The sequence below is a fragment of the Terrapene carolina genome, unplaced genomic scaffold (genome assembly GCF_002925995.2).
Source record: "Terrapene carolina triunguis isolate 2854851 unplaced genomic scaffold, T_m_triunguis-2.0 Scaffold227, whole genome shotgun sequence".
Taxonomy (NCBI): domain Eukaryota; kingdom Metazoa; phylum Chordata; order Testudines; family Emydidae; genus Terrapene; species Terrapene triunguis.
Window position 1 is genome coordinate 4,458,987 of NW_020664578.1, and position 13,258 is coordinate 4,472,244.

A 13,258-nucleotide genomic window follows, 5' to 3' on the forward strand; every position below is an offset into this window, starting at 1 on the left:
ATCATGTGCTTCCCCCACACCTGGGGCTGAGCCCTTCCTTCCCCCCCTTCATGCGCTTCCCCTCCTCTCTTCCTACAATGTGGGGCTCAGTGCGTGCACGCACACACACCCCAACTAGGGACTGGGCTATCCCAGGCAAGGATTCATGTGACAACCTTTGCACCCACCCCGGCAGTGGTAGCAGGCTGCTCTCAGTGGAGGGCTCCAGCATGGGAGCTCTCAGCCCTTGGCGAGGCTGCTGGCGCCTGAGTTTGTTGTCTGCCCAACCTAGGCACATTTCTTTGGTTTAGCTTCGGAGGGATTTGTCTTCATTCTTCTGTCAGGTTTTTCCCCTGACAGCGAGGCCGCTAATATTGCTGGTGGCAGCTGCGGCAATGATGTTTTTCAGTGAGGCAGCATGGGGGTGGAGTGGGGAGATCTTCCGTGATGGAGGGGTGTTTTTAATTTTGTAAATAAACCCTTAGCTGCCTTGGCAATAAGCTCCCTATAAATCATTAACATAAATTATGTGAGCCTGGGGCAGGGGGAGGAGGGGAAACTGGCTCCCCCTGGGCTTTTGTGCGTGAGGTTATTTTTAACTCCGCCTTCGGTTACTAGAAAAAAAATTAACCTTCCATTTCTGCAGTCTTCTGCACTCCCAAAGCACTGTATGGGCTCGGGCCTCAACCCTGCAACGTGCTCGGCACTCTGGCCTGATCCTGAAAAGTCCTTAAGCAGGTGTTCACCTCCTCCGGAAGATTAAAATCTTTGAGACACAAAAGGAGGCAAGTGCAAGAGGGATGAGACACTTGCAGCAAGCACAGTTCTTTGCAGTGATGTGCAAAAACACACGCCCCCAGACATATGCATTCAGACCCACAAACCTGCAAATCCCAGAAGGCCAGACCTGTCTATGCAGTGAATCAGCTCCAGGGCTTATGATCTTTCCAGCTCACAGACAGCATGGCTTCAAGACTTCCTGCATACACCAATTCCCTGGTACCTCATTCAGGGGGCATTTACTTTTTCGCAGATATATTGCCAGTAGCCTGGGGCACTGAAGCATCAGCTCCCCCTCACCCTGTCTCCGCCTTTCTCCACCTTCCCTCCAACACTTCCCATGTGCAGAGGCTGTGTGGGATCCAGGAACAGTGGGAGAGTGCCTTGCAGGTGGCCAGCCTCCCTTCCCCAGAGAAGAGGGGAGATCCATGCACAGTGGGTCCTTTCTAGGTGCTCTCAAGGTGACAAGTCGGCCCATGCTGATTTCCAGTCATGGCCATGAAAATATCCCTCTCACCAAAGTAAAGACTTGCCCAGTTGGTTAGGTGCCTCATTCAGGTTTTGTTTGCCTTCCTCCAAAACATCGGGTATTGTCATATCATCAGATCAGACGGACCTATCATCTGTTCTGGTGTGGTGTCCTTACCTCTCTGCATAACGGAGTCAGCCCTGCTCCCATAAAGTCCACGCCAAAACCCCCGTTGACATCAAAGGATGCAGGACCGGGACCAAGATATTTAGAGCTCAGTCTCTCTGGGCCAGACCCAGTGCCCATTCAGGTCAATGGGAGTCTTTACATGGACATCAATGGGTGCTGGATTAGGCCCAGTAATTGTCCATTATAGGAGAATTCTTGCACCGTCCTGTGAAGCAGCTGGTACTGGCCATCGTTGGAGGTAGGACACAGGCTGAGGTGGGCAATTGGTCTGATCTGATGTGGCAATTCCTACATAGGGCATCAGCATCGGCTGTGGCTGTTTAATCTGCTGTGTTGTGGTCCAGTGGTTAGAGGACCAGTTTGGGAGGCCTGGATTCTAATCCCAGCTCTGCTGTGTGACCTTAAGCAAAGCACTTCTGGTTGCCCTCCCCTCCTTTGTCCATTCAGGCTGTAAGCTCTTTGGGGCAGGCCCTGTCTCGCCTCTCACCATGAGGCTGTGCCGTGCGTGCCACAAGGGTGCTCCGATCTTGGGTGGGGCCTCCAAGTGCTTCCGAATAATCCTGAGATTTTCTTGCTGCCGCTTTTCTCTGCTCTCTGAATGGCGCGCGATGAAACACGGCAAGTCAGAGCAGAGAAGGCTGGGGAGTTGTTTTTGTTCCATCCATGCCAGCAGAATGAACAGTGAGCTCAGCTCCCCTGGAGCTGGCCTTGCCCATGCTCTGAATGCTTCTGAGAAGCAAGTGACAATTTCCCTGCCACTCAAGAGGGTGTTTGTCCCTGTGGATAAAATGACCTTTGCTTCTGCTTATCCGGTAAGGTGTATGTAATCCGCTTATCTAGCAGAGTTCATATAATCGGATTCCCTCGTTGGGGACCTGGCTTGACTCTGGATTACACTGGACACTTCTCCCAAATGGATGTGATCAAAATGGCCTTGGCTAGATATGGCTTGGCCTTGCAAGGGTTCTGATCCTCTCTGGGAAGGGTCTCAGTGCTCTCAACAAAGGTGCTTCTCAGCGTTCGGCCCCTAAATCCTTTTTGCATCTGGATCAGGAAGGAGGAGGCTCATGGGAGCCTGTTCCGAAGGTGGTGCTAAATCTGCCTTTTCCATGGTGCAGAACTTTAAAAACGATGTCCCATGACTGGGGTGTGTGGAATGAAGGGCATTTCTTCCTGGCAGCTCAGCTGGAGATCAAATTATGGCCTGGAGCATGAGGCTGCCTTGTCATTTTCATCCTAGCTGGTGTCACTCCAGCTGCCATTCTTATTCTCATAAGCACCATGACCCCATTTCCCCCCCGATAAATTAGAAATGGTCAACATGTTTTGACCAAAAAAAACAACAAAACATTGAAAAATTTATTTATTCAAAAATGATTTTTTTTCCACTGGAAAAGGGCATTTTTGATGGCAAATTTCATTTCAGTTTTCAAAAAGTGTTCAAAATTGGGAATTTTTGTCCCCCCCCCCTTTTCCTTTTTAGCTACACTGTGCCACAGAATGATGGATGTCTAGGGTTTTCCCCATACACTTCCCACCCCCGCTTTTTTTTTCACTCTGTAACTTGTCCAGACTTCCTCCACTTTGATAAAGTTACCGCATGGCAAAGGGGGAAATGAAACACTATATACTAGACTAGATCTGACCCCAGACTCATCTAGCCCAGTATCCTGTCTCTGACAGTGGCCAGAACCAGCTGCTTCAGGGAAAGGTGCAAGAAATTTCCTAATCCCTAGTGGCACTGGCTCGAGATTGTCTTTGTTATGTTCGTGGCATATGCACACAGAAGTTAAAGAAACACATAAAGAAGAACTCTTGCTGGAAGGTCACAACGTAATATTCTTTACATCTTAGATTTCAGAATGATAACACACAAGGACCCAAAAATCCAAGAGCGACAACTCAACCCGTCTTACTCTAAGGAAGCTACCTGGTTGCAGACAGACTCTGATCTCCCGCTTCTCTACAGAGTCCCTTAGCATATCACCAAACCCATGAAACCCCTTATGCGTTAGTGATAGCTTGTAATTTTAACATAGTTTTCAGTAGACCACATTCTTAAGCCATGAAGCATGAATCATAGATCATTAGGGTTGGAAGGGACCTCAGCAGATCATCTAGTCCAACCCCCTGCTCTGAGCAGGATCAATCCCCAACTAAATCCCCAAATGGCCCCCTCAAGGATTGAACTCACAACCCTAGGTTTAGCAGGCCAATGCTCAAACCACTGAGCTATCCCTCCCCCCCAGCATGAAGTGTAATATCTCCTCCAAAATGTATGTCAGCATAAATTCTAACTCTGGCTGTTCTTGTTATCCATATAAATGTCCAATCCCTTGTTGAATCCTGTGAAGGTTTTAGCCCCGATGACTTCCTGTGGCAATGAGTTCCACAGTCTAATCACAGGTGTGAAAAAAGTATCTCCTTTTATCAGTTCTGAATTAGATGAGAGTAAATATGCGAGTAATTGTTTTAAAATATTTTTTTCTCTAATGCACGGGTAACAATAGTAGTCAAGGCATGGCGGCACGGGCTTGTACCAGGGCGACTAGCCCATCTGAGATTGCTAACTTAAAATGAAGCATGTACGTAAGTGGCTGCATGATTAGGGCCTAAGGGTGAAATATGCCCCATGCGGAAGGCAAGCTCAGGACTCAGGTACCACTTAAGTCTTGTTTCGATGGCCTAAGTGAGACTTAAGTGATGTGTAGGCCTTGTGCTAAACCACCTTCGATTCAACTGAGCAAGTGGTGCAAAAACACACACCCCCAGGGCCCAATCCTGCAAGGCAGTGAGCACCCTCAGCTCCCGTTGAGATCAGTGGGAGTGGAGGGCTCTCAGCACCTCCCAGGATCCAGGCCTTAAAGCCCAACCCAGCAAATAGTTATTCCCAGGCACAGTGGAAGTAAACATGGCTGTGTTTAGAACCAAGGGTCAGGTCCTTGGTGGGGGATATAATATGATAGCACCTCTTACTGACCAATCTGTTAAGACACGCATCGGCTGGTGAGAATCTGGTTTGAAAGGTTGCCTCTCCCGCTGAGCCATGCGCTCTGTGCTCAGCACAGTTTTCATCACGCTGTTGAAAGACAATTGTGGAAATATTTTCTTGATGACCTGGGCTATAATTTCATCTGTGAGGGATCATTTTGCTCTCATTACTGGGAGTGCCTGAAACTCGATGCTGTCACATTTCTGAAGTATTTATGAAGCTTCTGTAGCAGCAAACACAGCAAGGAGTCAGGGAGAGCAAGCGAGTCACAGCCTCAGCCAGACTGCCTAGGGTAATGAAAACGTCGCACCATGGGGCAGAGGATGGGAGCTGTTGAAAGATCCTTTGGGGTAGGTAAGGAGGAATGTCCAGAGGTCAATAAAATCCAGACATGTGTGAAGGTAATGGGTCGCCAATGTTATATTACACTTAGCAAAATCTTTATACAGTGTGTAACTTTCTGTGGATTCTATTTCTTTACATGCTATTTCTTGTGTGTCTATAATTTGTGCTCAAATGATATAGAATGCATGTGATGAAATCTAGCTGTCTAGCCCCATACTCACCCATCTCTCTTGCAAATGACATATGGACAGTTATGAATTTTTCAAATCCTATTGACTTTTCACCATCAATGCTGTTTGTTTACACTTTCTTTGCCCATTTGGACAATGGAAGGCGGCTGCTTAGTTTCACTTTCTGTTTCTAGTCAGTTTCACTTTCTGGCTCGCCAGAAGTTGCTGCATTTCTGTTTCCAGCACTAAAGGAGAAGATTTTGATGACTGTGTGTTTTCACCAAATTGTTTAATAAACAGAAAATAGAACTTCTGTGTTCAGAATAGAATTTAAAACAAAACGAGGGCTATTCTTTTTCTTATTCAACCAGTCGTGCTGGAACAATTTTATAGTGGGGGTGCTGAGAGCCATTCAACCAAACTGTAAACCCTGTATATAATGGAAACCACTTCAAGTCAGGGGGTGCTGCAGCACCCCCCGCACCCCTACTTCCAGCACCTATGTATTCAACCTAAATTTGGGGGCCTACAGTGTGACAATCTCTAAAAGAACTGGCTGTTCAGTGCAGAACTAAAACCATGTCACTTAGAACACCGCTCAGAATTAATACACAAAGCCTCATAGCAACACATTTAATCAGTAGCCAAAATTACTGAGGCCTGGTCTACACTTACAAGTTTTCCGACAGAGCTTTGTCAGGAGTGTGAAAAAAATCAAAGCGCAAATGACACAGCTGTACTGGCAAAAACCCCTAGTTTTTCTGTCAAAAAAGCACTTTTGGCAGCTCAGCTTATTTTGTTCAGGGAACAAGAAGAGATAGCAGCAAACAAACTCTTTTACCTGTATAAACTGTCTCCTCATAAGAGAGTTTGATGGTGTAGCTCTACTAGTTTGGCTACATTGGCAAACCCTTTCCAGTGTAGACGAGAGCTAAGATTGTGCAATGAATGTTCACAGTCTGTTTTGTGGAGGGAGAGCTCTATAATGAATTGTTAAAAATCGTTCTGGTATGGAAAGTGGCTTTTTTTTTTTAATTAACCTCTTATATTTGCATAGCTGCTGCCAGACTGAGATGACTCACGCCATAGATTCATAGATTCTAGGACTGGAAGGGACCTCGAGAGGTCATCGAGTCCAGTCCCCTGCCCGCATGGCAGGACCAAATACTGTCTAGACCATCCCTGATAGACATTTATCTAACCTACTCTTAAATAAGTAGTTCTTGTTAAATCACATACTCTGCTATCACAGAAATGCACAATCGTTATCATGAATGCATTAAGCAGTAAAGTATATGAAACTAATAATATATGTGTATTCTAGCAGAGCACTTGTAGCTACATAAAAGATGAATAGACTTTAAAGGCAGAAGGAACCATTAGATCATCTAGTCGGACCCCTTGTAGAACAGCCAGAGAACTTCTGTACTGAAAGCAATAACCTGTGTTTGGCTAAAAATCTCTTTCGAAAAGCATCCAGACTTGATCTGAAAACATTAAAAGACGGAGAATCCACCACTTCCCTTGGGAGTTTGTCCCAGTGGTTAATCAATTTTGCGCCTTATTCCTCATTTGAATTTGTTTGGATTTAATAAGCCAGTTATAAGAATAATTGAAGGATGTAGAAAGAATCTATAATTAAGACTCAATCATCTTTAGCTACAAAATGCCGGGCATAAAAGCAAAGTCCGTCCATTGCTTGCATGTCCGCCTTGTGCAGGTGTGCTGCGCGCATGCAGTCGCATTAGGATGTTTTTAAATAAGGAAAGACACAGCTTTAAAGCTTGCTGTTAACACTCCGCTATGCTCTACTTTCCATTCTCCAACCCCAGACTCATCCAACTTCCTGCTAGGCATTCTGAATAATAGTATCTACAAGGCATTTCTTGTACTGAGAAGCACTGTAACAAGAACTGCCACGGGAGGGCATTCAAAAAACTACAGGCCGTGTTGTTGAAAGCACTCAGGCCTGGTCTACATCTAAAACTTGGGTCAGGGATCGGCAACCTTTGGCACGCAGCTCGCCAGGGTAAGTCCCCTGGTGGGCTGGGGCGGTTTGTTTACCTGCCGCGTCCGCAGGTTCGGCCGATCGCGGCTCCTGCTGGCCGTGGTTCGCCATCCCAGGCCAATGGGGGCTGCGGGAAGTGGTGTGGGCCAAGGGATGTGCTGGCCGCCACTTCCTGCCGCCCCCATTGGCCTGGAGCGGCGAACTGCAGCCAGTGGGAGCCACGATCGGCCGAACCTGCGGATGCGGCAGGTAAACAAACTGGCCCGGACCACCAGGGTGCTTACCCTGGCGAGCTGCGTGCCAAAGGTTGCCAATCCCTGATTTAGGTCAACCTAGGTACATCACTGGGCTGTGAAAAATTTCCCTGTGCAATGTAGTTAGGTTGAACTAACCCCCACTGTAGATGCACCTAGGTCAACAGAAGACTACTACCTCTCAGAGAGGTGGATTACCTCCATTAATGGAAAAACCCCTTTCGGCAATGTAAGAAGCGTCTACACTACAGTGCTAGAGTGGCACAGTTGTGCCGCTGTAGTGTAGACATACCCTCAGTATTGTCCTAATGCTGTTCCCATTAAAGACGAAGGAGCAGAGTTTAGACCAATGTCGGGTGCTTTAGGAGTAGGGTTGCCAACTCTGACTGAAGCTATTCCAGATGTTTCCCCCCAACATGATGTAATGTCCTGTTCTTAAAATACAGGGCTGCCGGGGGGGGGGGGGGGGGGGGCAAGGGGGGCAATTTGCCCCGGGCCCCACAGGGGCCCAGCGAGCCCTGACCCGGCGGCGGTCCGGGTCTTCGGCGGCATTTCGGCAGCAGGGGGCCCTTCAGTCGCTCCGGGTCTTCGGCAGCATTTCGGCGACGGCATTTCAAAGACGCGGAGCGACTGAAGGGCCCCCCGCCGCCGAAATGCCGCCGAAGACCTGGACCGCCGCCGGGTGAGTACAAGCACTGCAGCTCCTCCAGTTTGCCCCAGGCCCCCTGAATCCTCTGGGCGGCCCTGTTAAAATAGTCTATTAAAATCTCCTGGATTGCTTTCAATAGTCACCAGGAGATTGATGCTGATTCCAGGAGACTCCAGGCCAATCCTGGGGGGCTGGCAACCCTATTTAGGAGCAGAGAGAGCAGCCAACCCCGACAGCTTTGGAAAATCCCACCCCGCCTGCACATGTAACTGCATTACAGCATGAAAACAAGATGAATCAACCCGAAGCAAAGCGATCGAAATTAAATTCGCTAGGCATGGCAGGGACATGAGTCCCCACAGTCTCAGGCATCTCGGAGCGAATAGGGCTTTGAATCGATGGAAATAAATCTTTCCAATGAAATCCTCATTTATCTCATTGTCTCGTGACAAACATTTTTCTCCTCCTAAATTGGCCTGGATGCCCCATAACCACTCCCGGGAGATCTGATTGCTAAGGCTCTGGTCTTGGCATTGGAAAAAAAAAAAGGGGGGGTGTGTGTCTCTAATCTTAGCTATGCCTCTCCTGTGACCTTGGGTAAACCGCTTGAACCCAGATCCGCAAAGGTATTTAAGTGCCTGACTCCCACTGATTTCAATGGGAGTTCGGCATGTAAGTCCCTTTGAGGATCTGGGCCTTTATTTTCCCTCCTGCCCCTAGTCTCAGACTGTGAGCTCTTTGGGACAGGAACTGTCTCTCCCTATGTGTCTGGGTTGCTATAGTAATTCAAATCAAGATCTGCAACTTGTGAGTTGCAAAGGTCAAAAGCAGCCCTGATGTTACAAATCAGTCAGCACCCTGATAGCCTGGCTGAGCTGTTGTTTTCTTAGCTGGTGGGGGGGGGGGGGGGGGGCTGTGGTTTTCCCACCCCCTGAGTCCAAATTTCCTTAGCAAAGGAGCAGCTGCGGCTCACTGTTCTTTTTCTTGGTTTTGCTGGAAAGAGAAAGATTTTGATTTTTTCACAATTAGGAGCTGAGCAAACTCTTTACACTGGCGCTGGAGAGGTGGAAAGGCACCACCAGAAAAACACACAGCCTGCTGCAGCCTGGACATTGGAAATCACAACGAGGATCTGAATGCAGCATAACCACAGCTGACCCGTGACCCACTGTCCCGCCCATCATCTGACATGTCCTCGCTAGGCGTGTTACTAAGGGGAGCCAATGAAATGAAGATGGCTAAACAGAAGGGGGCGAAAAAGCAGGGAAATTCCGAATCTTTGCCATCCAAAGCGCCTGGAGGCGTGTCTGTTTGGACGAAAAACAAGGAGGCGTCGCAGATCTTCTTCCAACACTGTGACTGTTTTACGCCGTGCACTGCTGCCATTGAGGGCGTCAGAATTTCCACTGTCAAAATCTTTCTGCTGTATATGCCGCATTAGCAACATAACAAAGAGGGTGAAAACAGTCCCCTGAGAATCCTTGCCCAACACAGGGCCTCCCCAGCTGGTGTGGAGTCAGCACAAGGGTCCTGCACTAGCCTCCGGTGAAGGGAGTGAATTGTGGCATAGCCAGAGGTCAACGCACTGTGGCTAAGCTCTGTTTCCCAGGGTAGTGGAGTGTAAGTTAGAGCAGCTGTAGGACTGCTCCGACTTACATCAGGACTGGGCAGGGCCCAGAATAAGTTGAGTGCAATTCGGGGATGTATTAGCAGGAGTGTCGTAAGCAAAGCAGGAGAAGTAATTCTTCCGTTCTACTCTGCACTGATTAGGCCTCAGCTGGAGTACTATGTCCAGTTCTGGGCACCACATTTCAGGAAAGATGTGGACAAATTGGAGAAAGTCCAGAGACGAGCCAGAAAAGTAATTAAAGGTCTAGACAACATGACCTATGAGGGAAAAATGGAAAAAATTAGGTTTGTTTGGTCCGGAGAAGAGAAGACTGAGAGGGGACATGAGAACAGTTTTCAAGTACATAAAAGGTTGTTACAAGGAGGAGGGAGGAAAAATTGTTCTCCTTAATCTCTGAGGGCAGGACAAGAAGCAATGGGCTTAAATTGCAGCAAGAGCAGTTTAGGTTGGACATTAGGAAAAACTCCCTGACAGGGTGGTTAAGCACTGGAATAAATTGCCTAGGGAGGTGGTGGAATCTCCGTCACTGGAGGTTTTTTAAGAGCAGGTTAGACAAACCCCTGTCAGGGATGGTTCAGATAATTCTTAGTCTTGCCAGGAGTGCAGGGGACTGGACTAGATGACCTCTGGAGGTCCCTCCCAGTCCTGTGAGTCTATGATTCAATGTCTTAAAGGCACCTTAACACCCAACCTCCCACGTGCTCCTGCCCCAAAGGCGGGAATGGAGTAACTGAGAATCAGGCCCAATACATCGAAACATCAGCATAGGAGATGGTTAATCTGTTACACTCCTTTAACTCTCTCCTTCATGCCACTGTGTCTCTCCCTCTCCCGTGGATCAGATACACTTCAGGGGAGCAACGAGAATGGGCGGTTGAATGGGGACATCACTAACCCTGACTGTGCTCACCTTGATCCCTCAATCATCTGCTTCTCCCACCGCTCTCTTATCACCACCACCTCCCCCGCTGTGCACTATGCTGGCAACACCCTCCTCCAGCTGATCCATAAAGCCACTCGCTTGCCTCCGATCTCTCAAGACCCACTGATTTCGCGCTGCTCGCAAGAAAAGGGCTAATTACGGGCAGGCCGAGGGGCGGTCATGAGGAGGCATAAGGAGAGGGAGGGTGGCCCAGTGGTCAGGGTGCTGCTGACTTGGGAGAGCTGGGTTCAGTTCCACAGGTTTCCTCTGTGACACTTTAACAGCCACGTCAGATTTCGCTCTAACAGTCTCTTTACTGAACAGCTTCAGTTTCTTTCTGTGCCACCTCCTGGCCCACCAGGGAATTGCAACTCATTTTAACTCCACAGGTTTGGTGGCATACGCGAAATGAGGTGGGTGGATCTCGGTATATCACCAGAGTGACAGGTGTCCACACTGCACAACCGGCACCCCAGCAGGCGATATCTGCTCCCCTCAGACATACGAATGCTAGTGAGGGTCTAAGAGTTTGGAGCCTCATGGAACCTCAGTTCAAGTCCTTTCCCTGCTACAGAATCCCTGTGTGACCTTGGGCCAGTCACTTAGTCTCTCTGTAACTCAACTGCAAAAGGTGGTTAATAGCCCCACTGCTCACTGATGTCGTGAGGATAAATATAGTAAACATTGTGAGGTGCTCAAGATGACAAGGACTGAGCAGGCTCCAGCGTCTGAGCGACCCTCTTGATCGTAGTCCTTCCAGAATAGGGAGAGAGGCTTCAGGGGAGGGGGAATTAGGGATGCTTACCCTGCTGCTGCCCATGGTCTCTGGATAAACACAGGACTCCAGAGTCATTGAGCCAGTCCATCCAGCACCTTTCACCAGTTCTGTTCTATACAGATTCTTACACCATGCTCACCACTGTAGCATTTGAGCTTCCAGAGGTGCGCTAAGCAATGTGACTACACCCCTGAAACAGTGAAAATACACCAGTAGTGAAATCACGCGGGAAACACCCCTCCCCACCACCAGACATAGCATGGGCATGTGCTAAGATTTCAGCCTGGTATTTTCAGTGTCATTTTCCCCTGGAACTAAATGGACAGCAGGACGTAAACAAGTTATTTTATAAACTGAAATTCACCATCATTTGGATGGTGCGTCAGGTCACCTATCAAAGGTATTTCCATGCATCACGTCGGGTCGAGCACCTCGCCCTCTTTAATGTCTGTATCTTCACAACCCCCCTGGGAGGTGCTATTATACTCAGTGCACGGGGGGGATAACTCAGTGGTTTGAGCACTGGCCTGCTAAACCCAGGGTTGTGAGTTGAGGGGGCCATTTAGGGATCTGGGGCAAAAATCTGTCTGGGGATTGGGCCTGCTTTGAGCAGGGGGTTGGACTAGATGACCTCCTGAAGTCCCTTCCAACCCTGATCTTCTATGATTCTATGGGGAATGGGAGCACAGGCACGCTCCGAGGCCACTATAGAGCATGTCTACCAGAGCAGGCCCCCCACAAAAACACAGCAGGAGGAGCTGTCACTCCATAGCTCAGTGGTTAGACGGCCAAAGCCTGCACCAGAGAAGGGACTTGAGCGTAGGTCTCTGCCCTCTGAGATGAGTGCCCTACGCAGTGGGCTAAGGGGTTTTCCAGGATCGGCCTTTCTCCATCTCTCCTCTTGAAGCTGGTCCACTTTGTAGATATAGAGAAATAAACATGAATTGGGCGGAGTGAGAATGAGTTTATAGCTCAGTGGCTGGGGAATGTGGGAGAGTCAGGCCTCTCTTAGGAGCACTCCTTGGTGCATAACCAAGGCAGTATGCGCTGTGGCACATGCCAGTACGTGGAACGTGCTTGCTCCAGGCTGGGGTTGATGGGCAATGGAAAGAGCCTGAAAAGTTTATGGAGGGGGTGATCTGAGGAGATTGCCTACAATGACACATGGCCTATCCATGCTGGCTGTTAATAAATATCTCCAACAGCCGGAGATGGGACCCTAGAGGGGGAAGGCTCTGAGTTACTACAGAAAATTCGTTCCCAGGTGTCTGGCTGGTGGGTCTCACCCACATGCTCAGGGTCTAATTGATCGCCATATTCGGGGTCAGGAAGGAATTTCCCCTCAGGTCAGATTGGCAGAGACCGTGGAACTTTTTTTGTCTTCCTCTGCAGTGTGGGGCCTGGGTCACTTGCTGGTTTGAACTAGAGTAAATGGTGGATTCTCTGTAACTTGAATTCTCTAAATCAAGTTTGGAGGACTTCGGTGACTCAGCCAGAGGTTATGGGCCTATTGCAGGAGTGGGTCGGTGAGGTTCCGTAGCCTGTGAAGTGCCGGGGTCAGACTAGATGATCATGATGGTCCCTTTTGGCCTTAGAGTCTATGAGCCTATGAGCTAAAAACACCAGGATTTTCTGCCATGGCAGGTAATATGCCCTTCTGATTCCATACTTAGCTCTTTGGGCCAGGGACTGTCATTGTGTTATCTTCAACACATAGCACTATGGGGACTTAATTGGAACCCCAAGGTGGTATCACAATACAAATTATTATCAACAATAATGATTTCCATCCCAAACTCTGCCGTGCAGGTGATGGACGTGTGGGAGCTCAGAGGACAGAGAAGGGTGTGAAGGCGGAGCCCTATGGAGAACCCAACAGTGCAGCCGTACGTTGATGTGGACAAGGGGTTTGCCATTGGGTTTGTCATCCTGATGTGCTTCTTCCTGATGGCCATGATCGTGAGGTGCGCCAAGCTTATCGTGGACCCGTACAGCGCCATCCCCACCTCCACGTGGGAGGAGGAGCAGATCAATTGACTGGCAATAAAGGGGAGGGAAATTGCTAATCAATTCTATGTGTTTGACTCCTTTGC

General features: G+C 48.7%; 1 protein-coding gene across 1 annotated transcript; it reads left to right on the forward strand.

The window, feature by feature from the left end:
• The first annotated feature begins 4,736 nt into the window (after positions 1-4,736).
• LOC112123057 (cortexin domain-containing 1-like) lies at positions 4,737-13,202 on the forward strand. Its single transcript, XM_026656228.1, has 2 exons — positions 4,737-4,763; positions 12,975-13,202. The coding sequence occupies exon 2, from the start codon at positions 13,029-13,031 to the stop codon at positions 13,200-13,202; it is 174 nt and encodes a 57-aa protein (XP_026512013.1). The 5' UTR covers positions 4,737-4,763; positions 12,975-13,028.
• Positions 13,203-13,258: the final 56 nt, after the last annotated feature.

Coding starts and splice junctions, on each gene's coding strand:
- LOC112123057 (XM_026656228.1), top strand. CDS start 13,029: ATGGAGAACCCAACAGTGCAGCCGTACGTTGATGTGGACAAGGGGTTT.